General features: G+C 32.0%; 1 protein-coding gene across 2 annotated transcripts; it reads right to left on the reverse strand.

Moving 5' to 3' along the window:
• Window positions 1-1137: 1137 nt before the first annotated feature.
• Window positions 1138-18083, reverse strand: LOC105166389 (protein ENHANCED DISEASE RESISTANCE 2). Of its 2 annotated transcripts, none has more exons than XM_011085728.3 (22): window positions 17635-18083; window positions 16748-16822; window positions 16541-16594; window positions 16133-16198; window positions 15320-15378; window positions 13517-13602; window positions 12387-12506; window positions 11255-11289; window positions 11081-11181; window positions 9545-9640; window positions 8989-9053; window positions 8421-8492; window positions 7800-7970; window positions 6728-6927; window positions 6345-6411; window positions 6046-6218; window positions 5378-5479; window positions 4731-4778; window positions 2780-2923; window positions 2328-2423; window positions 2092-2193; window positions 1138-1361 (listed from the first exon to the last, which is right to left on the reverse strand). In XM_011085728.3, the coding sequence occupies exons 1-22, from the start codon at window positions 17953-17955 to the stop codon at window positions 1269-1271; spliced, it is 2346 nt and encodes a 781-aa protein (XP_011084030.1). In that variant the 5' UTR covers window positions 17956-18083; the 3' UTR covers window positions 1138-1268. The 2 variants fall into 2 exon arrangements, with proteins under 2 accessions (XP_011084030.1, XP_011084029.1); XM_011085727.3 differs by having other exon boundaries at window positions 6046-6221.
• Between the last annotated feature and the right edge of the window lie 594 nt (window positions 18084-18677).

The raw sequence follows: 18677 nt of genomic DNA on the forward strand, positions 1-18677 counted from the left end.
ACATTTAAAAAAAAATTCAATATTAGTCCCACGTAACTTTTTTCTTTCAATTTTTAATGAAAAAGTCACGTGAATTAAGTGTGGCCGTTAAAGGTTGTTTTGGGGGCAGAAAATCGCACTTGAACATCACATGCATGCTATCATTGATTTGAGGAAATAAAGATTTCATTTCCCTTGCCCTAATCTGCCACAAATCCCCTCAAATTAAGAATTCTAAAATTCAACCCACCTAAAATTAAATCAGAAATCAAAGAAATTGAAGAAATAATTGCAGTATACTGTACGGCGGAGGAGTGTAGGAAAAGAGAAAATGTCTCAACCCAAACAACTAAAAAAGAAAAATACATGACATAATCAATACATAAAACAACATCTTCACTCTTCATTTCAGCATTGTAATAACTCTTTGAAGCTTTTCGATTTTTTTTCTTCCATTCTCTTCACTTTTCTTCGCAGACTAGGTATAACAACACTAAATCTTCTATACAAAAAATCACAGCCACCTGCAATGTCCCCACAATCGTAGAATTTTGTACCTGAATTTTGTGTGTCTATAAAGTCCTCAAATACTCCTTTCTCCCATGATAACATGTGGGTTTTTCATTCACCCAATTTCTTCTGCTCTCAGCGGAGATGGGCTCCTCGATAGTTTGCAAAATTAGTTTTTGGGGTGAAAAAAGCCATCCCCCCTCCCCCATCAAAAGAAAACAATACGTGCAATAATCAAGTGACTTTTTCATCAAAATTAGACCGCAAAAGTCACGTGGGACTAATATTAAGAATTTTTTTAAATGTATGAACGGTAATATATTAGAAGTATAACAAATGAAACTAAATTAAAAATCAGTCTATGGGGGTCAAATTGCAATTTTTCCCTACAATATACATAGAAAGAAGCAGTCTAAATCTTCCATTTTAGTTCAAAATTTCATCTTGTATTTCATATACAATGTGCATGTCAAGTTGTTTATATACAAGTGGGATAGTAATATATGTGATCTTGGGAAATTAGTTAATGGATTGTTTGAGTATAGAATATGGGAATTGCAGTGGAAGATATGTACTGAAATCCCTATGATAACCACTTTAAAATTAAAATTCAATGAAATTTACAAGTTTATGACAAAAGTGGATAATGTAGTACATATCCACTGAAGCAACATCTTACACCAAAATTTTCCTTATATCTATCTGTTGATGTTTGCTGCTACCTTACATCATTAATTCAATAACAACAACTGATTTAGTCATAACTACACAAGTATAACTTAAGCATCTAATTGTTCCGCAGAATCGGGTGATACGCGATTTAGTCTCACCGTACCAAGAACGTATTCTGGGAGCTCCTCCTCTTCTTTCGCCTGTAATATACGGGGAGGTCATGCTCCTTGCTAGTTGTTATATCCTCATAAATATTTGTCGACTCTCTAAAACTTAAAACAGAAGCATTCGCCAGCAAATTCTAATACTCAACTTATTTTTCGTTCTTTTCAGAAACGTATTCGATTCATTTGCCATTGCCTCACTAAAACATGCATGCATTGAAACGGAAAATTCTTATTCAGAACAAGTCTGATCAAATCGGACCAATTATCACACAACAAGTAATACACTGATATATGACAGGTGTATTACACTTGTTGTGTAATTGTTCAAGTCTGATAAGATCCGATTCCGATTAGAATTTCCCAAATCTTAGAATGTGCGGCATAACGTAACCTATAATGAAATGTATCTCTAGTAGCTAAAATGTTGCATCAAACAAACAACATAATAATAAACCACCAAGGGCCCAAACATTTACAACAATGTTTAATGCCTTCTTTACTATTAGAGCGATGCAAAACGGCTACATGAAGTGCACGTGTTTTTCTCTGTCAATTTTCTAACAGAAGTTGATAGGAAACAATATATGAATGAAGAAAAAGATAAAATATAATGGCAACAAGATAATTGCATGTAGGAACCAATGCATCATGCATTCAAGTTTGAGATTCATGCTTCTATCTCATGAACAGTTCAAATCTTAATAACTTGATTCGGGTTTTTGATATCACGAAAAAATGGGGGAAAAAAGAGCGAAATACAAACCTCTATAACTATCGCAAGATCAACGACGAGGCTTGTCACGTATCCGAGGACAAGACCTACTACGCTCCTCGCTACGGAAGAGGAGCCAATGTCCACATCAATCTGCAGGAACAAATAGTTAAGTAAATAATTTTCTTGTATTTTGCAATGTCACAAAACAAAGTTCAAGTTACATATCGTACAGACAATATCTGTGTTAAATTTCGATAAAGGACTTAAAAAGTTAATGATCTCACCTCTAAAAAATTATCCTGCCTAAGGTATTTGCAAGATACCGCTTTTCCTAACAAGCACGCTTTTGTTCCAACCGCGCGCTTTACCATCCAGTAACCCTATTATATACAACAACAATTATGCACGATAATGGGAAACGACAATACAGAGCAAACTGCATTTCTTGTCACGTAATTTAGGCTTAGTATATTTTTGCCCCACTACAAAATTATCGAAATTAGTCCCATAACTTGCGAAAAGTCACATTTTCAATCCTCCCGCAAGTCACATGATAGTTATTTTTCGTAATGAAGGACGACCATGTGACTTACAGGTCGTTTCTTCCATCAATTTTTTACCGGATGTTGGTAGGAGGGCTGAAAGTAAAAATCTTTAAAGTTATGGGTACAAAAAGTGCAATTTCACTGCCAACATATTTTTCCTCAAACAATTTCTATTTTGGAGATGAAACTACCTCAACAATGCTGGGAATAAGTTTGAATCTTGAATCACGGAACATGTCGGTTCCATCGGCAAATTTACTCAACAATGAATCCTCTTTTACAGGCCTGTCCGCAGCGTAGTAGAGGACCAGACTATAGTTTGGTCGGGCTGGAAGCTGATACCATGAAATAACCATTACAAATCTCCATTAACACGACCAAAAACATATATAACCAACAAAATTTTAGTTATCTATAACTACAAATACACATAATTGTATGCGCAGTAAGAGTACTGGAGCGACTCAAAATGCAGGTTTAATTATACAAATATCTCATGTCTTTTTGCAAAATTACTAAAACACCCCTTGACGGGGAGTTAGCGTGTTTTACGTAATTAATCCCATACTTTTTGTAATAGTTAATTTTAGATTAATTACGGTGTGCAGAAAGTATCCCGTGGTTAATTTTTCTATGAAATTTCCAATTAACTTGCATCTATTAATTTTTACTATAATGTGATAAATTTTTGAAGTGAACATAAAATTATATAATGAGTTTACTGATTCAACTGCTAAGGATCGGGAAAACCATAGACACACTCCTATTACATTATGCAAAATGTATAAGGTCCATGCTTACTAATGTAAAAAATAGGGTTGACTGCAATTACCTTTCAGTGTTAATTAATAAAAACAAAAAAAAAATTTGTAAAAAAAAAAATAGCAATTTATACTCCTGTATTTTGAAAAAAAAGCAAAAAGACCCTCACCCGACTACGTGTGTTACACACGTTATTTATTTTTTTAAAATTTTTTATTTTAAATTTATATTTATATATAATGTGAAATATATATAGAGCGAGAGAGGAAATACCGGGGGTGGGAGAAGAGAAAGGGGGGAAGGGGGCCGGGCAATCGAGGAAAGGCTAGAAGAAGGGAAGCCTGCTGAGGGAAGGGGGAAGAGACGAGGAGTCGAAGCGGCTATGCAGCGGGGGCGTTGGGGGGAGGGGAGCGAAGGTGGCGCCGATGATGGGGAGGGAGATGAGGCTAGCGATGGTGTGGGGTGGAGGGTGGGGGAGGGGGCTTGGGGAAAATTATAAAATTATATATATTATTATAAATATTTAATATTATATATAAATATTAATATATTATGTGTGTATATATATATATAGAAAATGAATTTTTATCTTTAGAAATCATAAAAATTCGCAAAGAGGGTGGGTGTACTACACTCCCTCTCTTGGTGGTAATTTTGCTCTAATTTAAAAAAATAAATATAGGGATTTTTGCACATTATCAATATCATAAAAGGACAAAATGCATTTTTTCCATAAAAAATAGGGACTTTGCATTTTCTTTTTTCCATAAAAATAGGTACTTTTCATTTTAGGATCGGGGATTCTGATCTTTCGCTTTTTAAGCAAATTTTAAAATGAAAATTGAATTTTTGTCAACACATTTAATCATACAACCCAATTTCATCAAACAGTAGACGACAAAATCATGTGGTCTTTATTAAGAAAAGTGATTTTTGGGACTAAATATAATAAATAAATAAATAAATATTGGTATAAAAGTGTAAGCCCTCGTATCCTGTGGGACGAAAATTGTTGGTGCAAAATTGGGTTTTTCATCCCATATAATAGGATGGTCTCACCTTTTTTCCCAAAATTTGATTTTCTTTTTTTTTTTTTTTGCAATAAATTTAGTCTCAAGAACCACTTTTCATCAAAAAATGATGACCATGTGCTGGACACGTGATTTTTTCATCTATTTTTTGTGAAAATTGTATTGTAGGACTAAATGTGTAGAAAAAATTCTATTTTGAAATCATTTGAAATTTACGTACAGTGAAGGTGAAAAAATTGACCCTATCAGGTGCCACAAAAAATGCAATTTTGCTTAAAAAATAGAAGGCAAGAATAAAAAATATATACAAATATATATATATATATATACATATAGATCAAGAACAAACCTGAAGATTAATGACAAGGACAAATGGGAGCTTTTGCCCTAGGTCACTCTGCAATCAGAAATGATATTAGAGAGCAAAAAATATTACTACAAGTTTATTTAAATTTACTTAAAAGGAGAAAATTAGGACAAAATTAATCAAATGACAATTTTAATATTATCAATCACTACATATATTTCATGGTTTTAATAATTTAAATTATTTTATTAAAATTATTACGAGCAAAAATTAATGAAAAGATCTGTGCATGAAATCGTCACTGACGACAATCAATGATACACATATAGTATAACAATAAATAATAATTATAATTATATTATATTCATTAGAAGAATTATCGCATTGAACTATGATTAATTGTCATGATTAATAATAATAATAAATAGTCGTAGCAAATAGTTATTGACCACTGCCACACAACGGTTGTTAGATGTAGTTTTTGCAAGGCTGACTAAAACATTTCATGGCAAATGTTTTGATCACAGCTCATAGCTATGACAAATAATATTTTCATTGTGGAAAAGCTAATTTTTTGCATCGATTTTATTTAATCGTAATTAATAATAGTTCTTTACTATAGTTTTTAGCCATAGTTATTAATATTGTAGCTAATAGTAATAATTTTTTAATAATTTGTCAATAATCACCTGAACAAGACTTTTAGGATGCAATGCAACCTTTGAAAGAGGATCTTCTGCCTTCAACCAATCAACTGCAATGAGCCTTAGAAGTGGTTCTCCACCTTTTACCTGAAATTATGACAAATACATTTGGTGGTTAGTTGAATTAATTCCACTAGAATTGTACTTCTCCATTGAAACAGTACATACTACAAAAAAGACACAGTAAATCACATCCATCTGCTCTGGGTTTAGATTTAATCAGACATATATTCTCTATTTTTCGTAAAAAACTATAAGTACGTTTTCTGAGAGTGTAGTGTGTCTCTGGAGATGTTTTTGTAAAATTTTGCCACTAAATAGCAAGTGTAGTTATAATTACAACTACAAACTCGATGAGTGTACTTGTATTTTGCAACAAGAATGGAGTGTGTCTGTGCGTAATCAGATTTAATGTCAAGGGATGTCAATACGATTTATCCAAAAACATAATACATGCAGATTATATTTGTAATTACGATTAATTACACAAACATTCCTAGTAATTTGTAAAATTACAAGTACATTCCCGAAAAGGAAATTAGTATAACGTACCTCAAAAGATGATTGCGTAAAATATTCGATTAAATAGAGTGTATATTTGTAATTACGACTATAATTTTAAAATTGTACGTAAATTTTATATAAGAAGCAACCTTAGTACTATCTTTCAAGTAGGTCTTCCCTCTGATCATGAATCCAGAACCATCAAGAGATGACCAACAGTTCTTGTCAGATTCATCCTTTGATTTCCTCATGGACCCACGAAACTGACTCGGCTCAAGATCCATAGCCGGTTCGTTTGAGTCCAGCTCATTATTTTCAGCCGCTGCTATTGTCACATCATGAAGAATATATAAGAATTTTTGTAATTGCATCCGATGCTAACAGTACTCGACTCGTTCCCGACTCTAATAACTTAAACTTTTAGATGATGAGTTCACTTAACAAATACCTGAATCCCGCGGTGCCGACAAACTTGCCGAGCCCAAAGAAATGCTTTCAATTTGAAGCTTTTTCTCCTTTCAAAAAAATAAATAAATAAAAATTAGTGAAGTTTGCCCAAACTCTTGACGTAAACAGTATTTCTTCACTTTGCCCTGTCGCTCATGAAGTAGTTATATACATCAATTATCGTGTTGTATAGTACTTGCGTGCATGTAATCAGATAAATACGACGTTATTTTAAAAACAAAAACCAATAAAAGGACTGAAAGTGGATCACGTTAATTATACACTAACATGACTAAAAGCGAATCGATATTTAAAAAATAATATGGGTATTGTTTAAAATAAATAATTAATTAGATTGGAGCAGATATTTAAGGTTGTAAGTACCTCATCGAATTCTATGTCAGTTTCACTGTCGTCCTCGTCTGAGGAAGAACTGGCAGCAATCGCATCATAAAACTCATCTGTTTCATCCGTGTCCTCAAATTCACTGTCAGATCTAGACAATGCACGTAGTTTTGAATGAACACTTGTGGTTGATTCCTCCAACTTAAGTGTCGGATTTGCTCCAATGTATTCTTTTACACCTGAATCTCCACAACAATATTATATATCAAGGGTAAGTAACATCCCCAAGAACAACCACTATTATTAGGGTTAAATATGTAATTCTATAGTTTCCTTTTTCTTTTTTCCTTAAATAGATGTTTAGGTTTAAATATACGTGGATGGACAATCATATGTTTCGATTGGACAAAATCCTGTCATAGTAATATAAATTTGAGGAGGAAATCGCATTTTTGTCGCATAAATTAGGTATTTAGTCCAATTTATTATGATTTTTTTATATTGCAGCCCATGAGTTAGAAATTTCTCATTTCCAGTCCATTCGTGACTATTTTGTCCAATAATTAATGGAGAAGTTACGGGACCGTTTGTCGGCCACATGTTTGAACTAACAGTCTGGTGACTTCTCCGTTAATTATCGGATAAAAAAGTCATGTGAAGATTAAAAATTAGAAAATCTTGAACTTATGGGATACAATGTGAGAAAATCGTAACAAATTGGGCTAAATTGAGAAAGACCATAATATATGGGACTAAAAATACAATTTTTCTAAACTTGAGTAACCGTTTGACCTGAGGAAAATGCATTTTCCACCATGTAACTGTGGTTGGGATTGTTTGGTCAACTCCAATTTCAATTTTATAATTGAGGGTAATAATTTAAAATTCACACATTTGATCGAAATTATGTCGAAAATGCCCATTTCGCATAAAAAAGACATGTAACAAACCCTCTTTTTCTCCCGGTGAAAATTGCATCTTCTGACATAGATTGAACCAAACGTGTTACTTTTTTATAAATTATTATTCTGGTAATTGCACTTGTAGTCCTTTAGGGGTGCTATATTTGACAAGATGGGGCCAAAAAGTTTAAGAAATAGAGAAGAGGAACCTGCTACTTGACTCAACAATGCATATGGAACAGTCTTTTCAAACTTGGGGCAGTGATTGTTCCTCCATTTAAGCCAACCTTTGGAGCTTATCTCTAGCGTTTGAGTCACCAGACATCTAGCACTATTTGAAGACGAAGATGCACTCAAGTTACTAATCTCCCAAGTAGAAGCTGTAAATCAAAAATCACAACGACAAGAAAGAGTCAAATGACAAGTCAAGAAGACACGACAGCATTATTATAGCTCAAGAACGGCATAATTACACCACCGATCCTTAAATAATCACCATTTGCACCTTCAGTCCCTAAACTGATACCTTTTTTTTTATAGGTTTGGTCATTTTTGTTAATTGATAGTTAAATCAGACAAAATTGACTTTTTGCCATGTGTCTTTACGTATGTTTTTTTGGTTTGATTGAACGGCCAATTGACAAAAATGACCCACATAATTTTTTTTTAAAAAAAAAAGTGCTTGTTTAGGGACTGAAAGTGTAAGTGATGTAATTTTGAGGACTGAAATCGAATAAATGATAGTTACAGACTATTCTTTAGCTCAATAAAAAAACTGTCAATGTTATATAAAAAATCAATCTAATATGTTCAGAATTTAATTTTCTTACGATTGATTTTTGTGCGCTTATATCCAGATCTTGAAGGCCGCTTCTTGTGTACGGCGGGAAATTGAAGAATCGCTGTTGCAGTAAGTGCGAGTACATCAAATTGTCAATCATGAATCTGTAAGTTTCCCAAACTAGTATAGAAACATAAATTGCTTGCCTATTTTACTATTTCTATGTAAGTCATTAGCTAAACAGATTTCAAAAAAAAATCTCAAATCAAAACAATATACACTTTTAGGACTTTAAAATATTAATTACACATATGCTAAAACGTGTTTTCTGAAAAAAAAAATAATAATAATAAGTTGTCTTTTGAATTGATGAGTTTGAAGAAAAAATTTAAATGATTCCATAATAGGAAATTTTGAAAAATTCATCACTATTTATCATAATATAGTTTAATAATAGAGTTAAAAGATTTAAAATTTTTTTAATTTAGAATTAATCGAAACAAATCCAAATTGATTGTCACTGATATTTGAAAATCTACGACTTCAAATTTGTCAATTCAAAAATAGTTTTAAAGAACTAATTGTTCATACAACTCGGAACAAAAGTGCGAGCTTACTGTATGTTCCATCCTGCCCGCGGAACCATTGTCTTGAAAAGACAAAGTCTCTTTTTGATTGTCGCCTGTGTAACATATAAAGTTGTCGTTATGAATAATGTGATGCAAATTCAAAAAATAAGTTAAAATATACCTAATATGGTGTAAAAAATAAGGGTAAATTATACGACCATATTGTGAGTTTAGATTCAAATACATAAATATTCCTGCAGAATGCAACACTGTAAGTACATTCCCTAAAGTGTAATGTATGTTTTGGTAAACTTTTATTTCTGAATAAGAAGTGTACTTATAATTAATTTTGCAAATATTTTTTACTTTTCGCAAAATTACACCAACGTTTTACCACATATTCAAAGGCAAAACTTACACAAATACCTCCTGAAAATACTATGCTAATACCCTTTAAGGGGTGTAATTGTAATTCTTCAAAGATAAAAAGTGTGTGTAATTTAACCTAACTTTAAGGGGTGTTAATGTAATTTATCAAAAAATAATAATAATACTAATAATCACACTGACATTGAAGACTATATCAAAGGCATAATCAACTTACCAAGTTAGATAACGCCGATCAAATGTTCCGTATACGACGTCGAAATGTCCATTCACAGAATCAACCAACTCCAAGTCACCTGTTAATGTATCCCACCTATAAACTGATATTAGATATTTTCTTTCAGTTGTAAAAAAAGGGTTTATTAGTTACATTTTCCTCTTTTATTATTATGGATAACTATACAAATTCCTTCTCCTAATTAGCTTCAAAATTAAAAGTACGATCGTGTCTGGCTGTTAAAATTTAGTAACTTCTCAATAAATTGTGAAAAACGTCTCTTAAGGTTAATAGTTACATGGGGTAATTGTAATATCGACGAGATTACAGTTTTCATCCTATAACTATAGAGACGTGGCAAATTAACTCTACTGGAATCCGATTTAGCGACTACGCCTTGCAATTAAAAAAAAATGGATAAAATCAACTGAAAAAATTGCAAATCTACCTAGAATGTGGCATGCGCACCTTACATGAGCCCTAGGAATTCGGGATTTTGGTCACGTTCAGTGAGGTGCAGATGCCGAATTCCAATCAGATTTGCACTTTTTTCGAAAATTTTGTGCTTAATATGCCAATCTTTTTAACTTGCAATCCTTAATCGCCAAATCAGATTCCAAAAGGATGAAAATTAACACCCTTCTATAATTATAGGATTTAAATTGCAATTTTCCCTATATATATATATTCAACATATTTTCTCTTTTTACACATTTGCACATGAATTTATTGAGACCATAAATGAATTGGTTCCTTATCCAATTAACAAAACATGTGATAGACAAAGTATGCAAACATAAAAAATAAATTAACAATCATTTCAAATGGGCATGAGTTGTTTGTGTAATTAAATTTAATCTTGAAATGGATATATATAATTACAAAGTATATGAGGTCATTTGAAAAGTTTATAAAAATGTCCGTGATTATATAGTCAATTTCACTAGATTGTCATCAAAATGGGCTGATGGTACTAAAAACTAAGCAAGAACGACGAGCACGTGATTTCCAAACCAAGAGGGTTTGCGTAAAAATTACAGGAGAGAACGATGTAATCATTCTTTACTTTAAAAAGGGTGAATAGCAATTTACCCCCATGTGATATTGAAATGAGCATATTATCCCCCTATAAAAAAAATATAGCAATTTAACCCCCTATACTTTTTAAAATAAAGCAATTTACCTCCTTATACAGGTCGGTAAATTACTTCATTTTGAAAAACATAGGGAGGTAAATTGTTGTATTTTAAAAAATATAAGGAGGTAAATTGTTATTTGTTTTGTTCATAAGGGGATAATTTGCTCATTTTTTATATCAAAAGGGGGTTGCTTGCATTTTTTCTATTTAAAAAGCAGGCAAGCCAAGATCAAAGTTATTCTTAGGCCGTCTAGGAACCTCGAGTCGGAGCAATCATGATAATTCATGTATAAGAACTCCCGTTCGAACTCATCCCATGAACGATTGTGAAAGCACCAACAAAAACTCTTAAGTTACGAGTCTCAGAAAATTATAACCCTAATTAATACCGAACTTACTCGTATCTCTTGAGTCGATCAGGACTCAAGATAACTTCAAATACGGTGTCTGCACTCGCATCAATAACACCAACAGCTTTCACCAGGATGCCTTTACCACTCTAAAGAAAAACAAATGGTAAGTAATGAGAACACTAAGGACACACTATAGTGTAACTGTGATGGAGAGTGTACCTTTGAGTTGGCCACATCTTCAAATATCCGGACACCTAAAAACCAACGGATGTAATAACATTAGAGATATGAAATAATTCAATTTATGAAGTTTGTCATTTTTCGAACAATAAGAAGTGTTCATAATTACGTCAAATATTAGAAGAGGTGGTTGTATTTTGCCCTTACAGTGAATGACGCATCATTCTTGTGAATTGTACGTAGTCAAAGTAATACTTCTTTAGATAACTTCTTGACAAATCTTGCATCGTAGTACGAATATTAAGTTATTAATATTAAATAATTTTTTTTTCCTTTAAAAGTTTGAGCTTTTAGATAATGTAGTCGTCTAGCAAGATATCAAAAATCAACCCAAATAAAAGATTTTGGGTTCGAATCTCATTGTCACCCATTTATAAAAGAATTAAAGGTCCCACATGCAGGTTTTGCACGCGCTGAGGGCGTATTAAGATATTAATGTTAAATAATTTTTCCTTTAAAAATTTTAAATTTTTAAATGAGGTTGTCATTTAACAATATACTGAAATTCTGGAAAGAATGAATAACTTTTAAGAATAACAATCACATGAGTTGCATATGATTTTTTCCATTAATCAATTATGCAATTTCACATGATTTCATGTTATTTTAATATCCGGAGTCCATTTCGAAAACAAGATACACTAAAAAAATAACTACGATTTAAAAATTACGATAAATTAATACTATTTATCATGTAAAATAAAATCAATGTGAAAACTTAAATTTTGGTCATAATTAGTCAACATTTACCACGATTTTAGCTATGGCCGAAAAATTACAATAATCTTTAGTTATATTTAACATTTTGGCTTTGTATGTAGAAATAAAACTGTCAATTGCTATTGTACAGTCATAATTAATTAATATTTGTCATAATTTTTTTATTTTTAATCATTATTATTAATCAAAACAAACTATCACAATTCTTCTAATGATGGAATTTATGAAAGAGTCACATAATTTCATTTAATTAAAAGTCAAATTAATACTAGTAAATGCTTTAAACATGAAAACATCTAAGAGCTCACGGTCCAAAGTTGGAAAGGATAATAAAAATTCAGATATTTAAAAAAAAAAAAAAAAAAAAAACAAGGGTAAAAAAGAAAGGTACCATTGATCGTACGGACGCATTTCCATTCGTGCACGTCGACGACATCTCCGCCCTCCGCGTCAAAATACGCATCCAATTTATCGGAACGTACACTTGAGGCTCTGCGCAGCAGTTCATGTTCTGTGCAAAAACACATCACAAGGCATAGTTTTGAACTGCGGTATTAATGATAATATCGGTGGATATTGTTTCAAATCAATCGCAACATAATCAGAAATTATTGGATGGGGAGAAATACAACATTTATCCCCATGTGATATGAGAAATGAGAAAACAAAACCCTGTGAAAAATAAAAACAGCAAATCACCCCCGTATTTTGAAAAATAAAGCAAATTACCCCTTATCTAAACCATTGATAGGGGGTGATTAATTATTTTTTTTTACAGGGGGCATTTATTTATTTTACATATGATAAGGGAGTAAATTGCATTTGACCCTTATTGGATAATATCATGATATATTGCATATAGTATCATTGTATCGGTGTTATCATTTATTATTATGAGATACATATATATTCAGAGAATATATAATAGGGACCTTCGTATACCGACTGGCTGTTTGAATCATAATTACAAATACCATTTTGCTCAATAAAATTAAGTAATGAAAGAACAAAATTATTTTTCAAAGTAATTGCAAGACAGAAATACTTCACATACATAAGAATGCATTCCTTTAGTTGTCACCAACTTTAGCAAATAATGGAAAAAATTGCAGTTTTCATCCCATAACTTAAATTATGTATACTTTTAGTTCTATTGCTCATGAAATTTTCAAAAATAGTCCAATAACTTTAAAAATTTATATTTTCAGTCATCCTACCAACTTTCATTAAAGAATTGACATAAAATAATAATAATAATAATTTTCAATCCACGTGGTTGTTTCCCTCAACTCTGAAACGTAACGGCTACGTGGTGTTTACACGATTTTTTTTATTAATTTTCTAACCAAAGTTGGAAGAAGAATTAAAATAAGAAGTTTTACAAATTTTGAGACTATTTTAAAAAATTCGGTATCAATAGAATTGAAACCGTACTGGCTGATAAAATATGAAACAGAAAATGCGATTTCTCCCAAATAAATGAATAATGGGAAGAGTAGAGAACAAGTTAGTTTTACTTGCCTTGATCTGCTCCCTTGATCTTTACAAATCTTTTCAAACCATGAGCATATCGCCGGACTCTGGGCCGATGTCCCTCAAGATTTATCCTTCCAAAAACAAACACAATCTTTTTAGGGTTTCAGCGTAAATTAGAATTTGAACCAAACATTGAAAGACATCATTACATGGAAACCTTAAGCATCATCTTCAACAAAAATACATCCCATCATGTTAAGTTTAATTACACAGAAACTCATCTCTTTACAAAATTACAAGAACCCCCATATGCAATTTTTTGGAGGGGTTTGTTTATCTCTTGTGTTTAAGGAGGTATTAACGTAAATTATAATAGCATTTTCATGAAATGTAATTGTAAGTTTTCATAGCGTAAGAAGTGTTTGTGTAATTAAATTTAATTTTAAAGGGTGTTGATGTAATTTATCAAAATTAACACAAGATAGTTATGTGAATTTATTATAGAAACATATTTTTCAAGAGATATTTTTCAGAAGGGAAATAATTAGGGAGCTCCTGTGATATTGAAAATATTAAAAAAAAATTCTATGAAACAATAAATATCAATTACGCCCCTTGTGATATGAAAAAAAATTCAAAAAAACCCCGAGGCCAGATGTTGTAATACATGCGCATTGACTGCAAGTAGGGTCTGAAAATTGTATTTTCTTGACAATTTTACCCTTCTTTCTTTCATTTTAATGTTGCACCCAATTATATATATATATATGATATAATTTATATATAATTTAAAATTTTCAAATAATATATAAATATTTTTATTAATAGTAAAATATTATTTTATTTGTAAATATAATTATATTAATATTTTAATATAATATTATTTTAAAAATATAATTAAATTAATTGAAATTATTTTTTTCAAAAAAGGCAATGGTTGCTTCACCGTTGCAGCTACTGCAGAGAGGGCGCGACCGCTCCCTTCGTCACCCCTCACCCCTAAGCAATGGCAAACGCAGTTGCCCATTGTTGAGAGGGCGATGGCGCAATGGGTGAGGCCATCGCCCTCAACCTCTAGGCTACGGCGTCGTCATTGCCTGCTATCACCCCCTCTGCAGGGGGTAGCAGAGGGGGTTAGAGGAGGGGGGCAGGCGAGGGGAGCAAGGGCGGGCGGGATTGGGGGGTTTGATTATTATTTTTTTTAATAATAATTTTATTTTTATGAATTATAATTATAAAAATTTTATTTTTTTTGTTATAATAATTATAATATTTTTTTATAAATAATTTTATTTTTATTAATTGATATAATATAATTACATCCAACATGTCATACAACTTATTTTCTAAAGCGACGTAGAACTAAAAACCCTCTAAAAAATATCCAATTGGCATGCCATGCCATTTATTAGATTAAAAATTAAAATTTTGGCCACCGAAAAACTAAATTTCATCAATTTTGAAATTTAATAAACTTATAAAAAATGGATATAATTATCAGACTAAAGTCAATATTGAGCATATTTAACGGACTATAAATAATAGGCTTTTCGATACAAAATATTAATTTTATATATTATAGATATATTATAAGTATATTTTAATAGGCCTAGATTGACGAAGATGTAGTGTGGGTCATCATTCATAACATATTAATGATCTTTTATATTAAAATTTTTATAGGAGATTTTTTCAAATTTTTCAATATCACAAGGGATCAAAATGAATTTAATTATCTCAAAATTTCATGATTTAAATTAATTCATGTGAAGTTCATATTATTCGAAAGAAATTTGTTGGATTGTCGATGAACTTGGTAAGAAGAAAAAGAAAATCGAGACAACATACTCATCCTCCATACTCAGCCTGTCTCTCACACTTCGACCTCTTGTGACCTCGTACTCCACCTACAATCAGAATATAAAAAATATAAAAAATTATAATAAATATTAATTAATCACGATTCAATAATAATAATAATTATTATTATTATTTATGTTGAAACAAATGAAACTTAGATTATTAATCATTGTTTTTGTAGGCATATCCAACACATTAGCCACAGTTGTGAAATACATGCGCTCTAAATTAAGTAGTTTAATAAAAAACATATTGCTACTTTAAAAATTAATTATACTATTTCTTGCAATTTTTAGGCTCTGTAATTAAAAATCATAACAAAAAGTTCAGAAGGTAGTGCATGCATGTCAAATTAGCTAAAGTCAAAATAAACAACATAATAATGACATAAGAATTAATTAATGCCTACAACACAACAAAGAAATTGGATGATTCCCTACAATATAAACCACTGAGGTTTAATAAACTTTATCAAATCAATACTATCTTCCACGGCCAAATAAATTTAATACGAAATATAAGGTTTTTTTTCTTAATCAAAGTAAATAAAAATTTGCCGTGGTTTTAACTATAGCAAAACAATTGTCATAGTTCTTGTGAATTGTAACTAATGTTTTAACCCCGCTTACAAAAACGACAGCTAATAACCCTTGTACAATCGTGGTTAATTAGTATTCATTATATTTTTTTACTTTTAACTATAGTAATTAATCATATCGAAAACCCAAATTTCTTGTATGGTAACTTGCACAAAAAGGAATGAAAACACATGAAAAATTATTAGGTGATTTCATATGATACCTGTTGCTTAGCATGATCAAATGCTTCCAACCATTTTTGAGCATCAGCAGCTGTAGCACAAGCGATCTTGCAGCAATCAAAAGATTAATTTTTTTCATGTGAGCTATTAGAAAACCACTACAATATCTTCAACAATTAAGAGCCTGCACAGTAAGCAAGAGCCCAAAGACGTGGAAAATTGAAATTTTGGTCCTGTAAATATCGGGATGTGAAATTTTTTATCCTGTACGAATCTGTTTCTTCAATTTGGTCTAAAGATAGCTAGTGATAAAGATTTGGTCAATTTTGATGCAGTTTTTTTTCTTGTAGGGTTTGACGAAGAATTAGAAAGAAGAAAAGATAGCTAGTGATAAAGATTGAGTGCATGCAAATGAAAAGAGCATTTATAATATTGAAATTATCACTTACCTCTCCCTTTTTGGTTTGATCAAGCCGATTGTAGAACCTTAGTACGTAAACATCCTACACAAACATTGAGAGGGAAATCAACATGCATGAATTAATCCTCATGTCTTGCAAACTACGTATATATATATATATATATATATATATATAGTTGAAACAGCTTTCTGAGGTTGTAATGAAAGATCTGTGTAAGAACTGTAGAGGCCTTACACCGTGGCTAACTTTCCGACGACCTATCTCCTCCACCAGAAGTGTAGGTCCTATGACGCCTCTTCGGATGGGTTTCTGCAACAAATTTTTTAGACTGAATTTGAATACATGATCATGTTGAATAAGTTGATCTCATTGATTCAAGTCTACGCATTAGGGAAAATTAAGTCCTTGAAGTTCAAGCATTCTGTGAGTCGCAAACTATAAACAATTGAAGGAAATATGCGAAAAAGTCTAATGCTCATTTTCCATGCGAGGCCCAAACATTATACGTGTAAATACAACCAGTAAATGTTTATATCATAATTAAAATCGGGCGAACGTTGATTGGTTATGATTGATACTTCAAATTTTATATTAGTTTTATCTGAACGTGTAAAAAATTGGTGGTAGGAAAATTGACAAAAACGTTGGTCTTCGCATTTAGAAACTAAAACGTGATTCATGGCCCGCCGAATATCTGACACAATTTGCCCGAACACGAATTGCATGCATGGCATCAGAGTCTCTGGTTTTCCAACACATGCCCACCCATCTCCGACAAATTAACCCGCGGGCAAACTGATTTTGCGTCCGGATCTTAGACTTTAGACCTAAACAAATTTTTCGTAGTCTTAATTATGAAATTCTGGTTAATAATTGTATATAAGTATAGAACATCTCACTTTTTTAATTCTTTTATCAGATTATATTTGTATTTTAAGGAAAAAGGTTCATCGTTAACTGTTTAGCCTTTTGAAGAAGGGCCACGCCACAGTTATCAAATCATATTCAGCTGTTTGTTTGTGCATCTTCTGGACAAAACAAAACTACCATGAATTCGAACAAGAAGGACGAAAGCAAACACATGAACACACGTAGGATAAACATTGGGAAAGAAAACGTACAGTGCCGGGCTTCTCATGCGGGTCGCGTTTATACATCTCCACATACGTCCCCCGGATGAAAAGGTAACGGAAGTGGCAAAATTCCTGGCCGATGGAATTGACCCCGACATGATAAACCCACCCGAAATACTCAAACAGCTCGCCGTTGATGCTTCTGCTTCTCAATATGGTGCTACGAGTCTTCCTCATGTCTTTGCTTTCATTCTGTTTGATTGAATCCTCGGACGGCATCGCTGACAGTATCTCTTCGGAGCCAGACTCTGATCCCCCACTCTCCGACGAGATACTGTTTGTCTTCTTCAACACCGGCGCGGAAGCCATGTTGCAAGAATCAAATCTCTGTGCCTCTGCTTGTGAGAGAGAAGGGATACAGAGAAAGAAAGAGAGAGAGAGAGCGAGAGACGGGGAGCAGTAGTTATACGGGACAGGACGTTCGCTTGATTATTGTGAATGCCGAGAAGTTAGGAGAGCTCGTATGGTATGTGGCATGCATGGAGACCACGTTACGTCATGGCAGTCTTCTTCTTCTTTTTTTATTTATTATTTTTTTTCCTTAACTATTCTTTATTATATATTAGTTTTAATAATTTTTGAGGACATGGTATAATACCAGTGAAGTTGAGAAATAAGATACTTGGTGTACTATATGATTATTATTTTAAATTCAAAGGATGCATATGTGATGGGTGTCGAATTTGTCAAAATATAAGCGGTAAGTAAAATCGAATCTATAGAGATTGAGTTAAAATTAATTTTTTTAAATAAAAATAAAAATAAAAGATGGGAGGGAGGAATTTGATTAAAAATTTAGATCTAAAATTAAAGAGACGAAAAGAGTTTTTCAAAGAGGAGTAAATATGAGAGAAATATTCCAGTTAAAAACAGGATCATGCTTAATTCCACGATTGATTATAGATACAAAGATGACAATCATTCGTGATAGATAAATTGGTTTTGGTTATTGGTACGACCTAAAAATCTTATCTTTCCTTGTCGATAGTCAAGAACGTCCGTTGACTAAATCCCTAATCAGTAAACAACTT

Source organism: Sesamum indicum, linkage group LG7, assembly GCF_026168435.1.
Source record: "Sesamum indicum cultivar Baizhima isolate 11 linkage group LG7, ASM2616843v1, whole genome shotgun sequence".
Taxonomy (NCBI): domain Eukaryota; kingdom Viridiplantae; phylum Streptophyta; class Magnoliopsida; order Lamiales; family Pedaliaceae; genus Sesamum; species Sesamum indicum.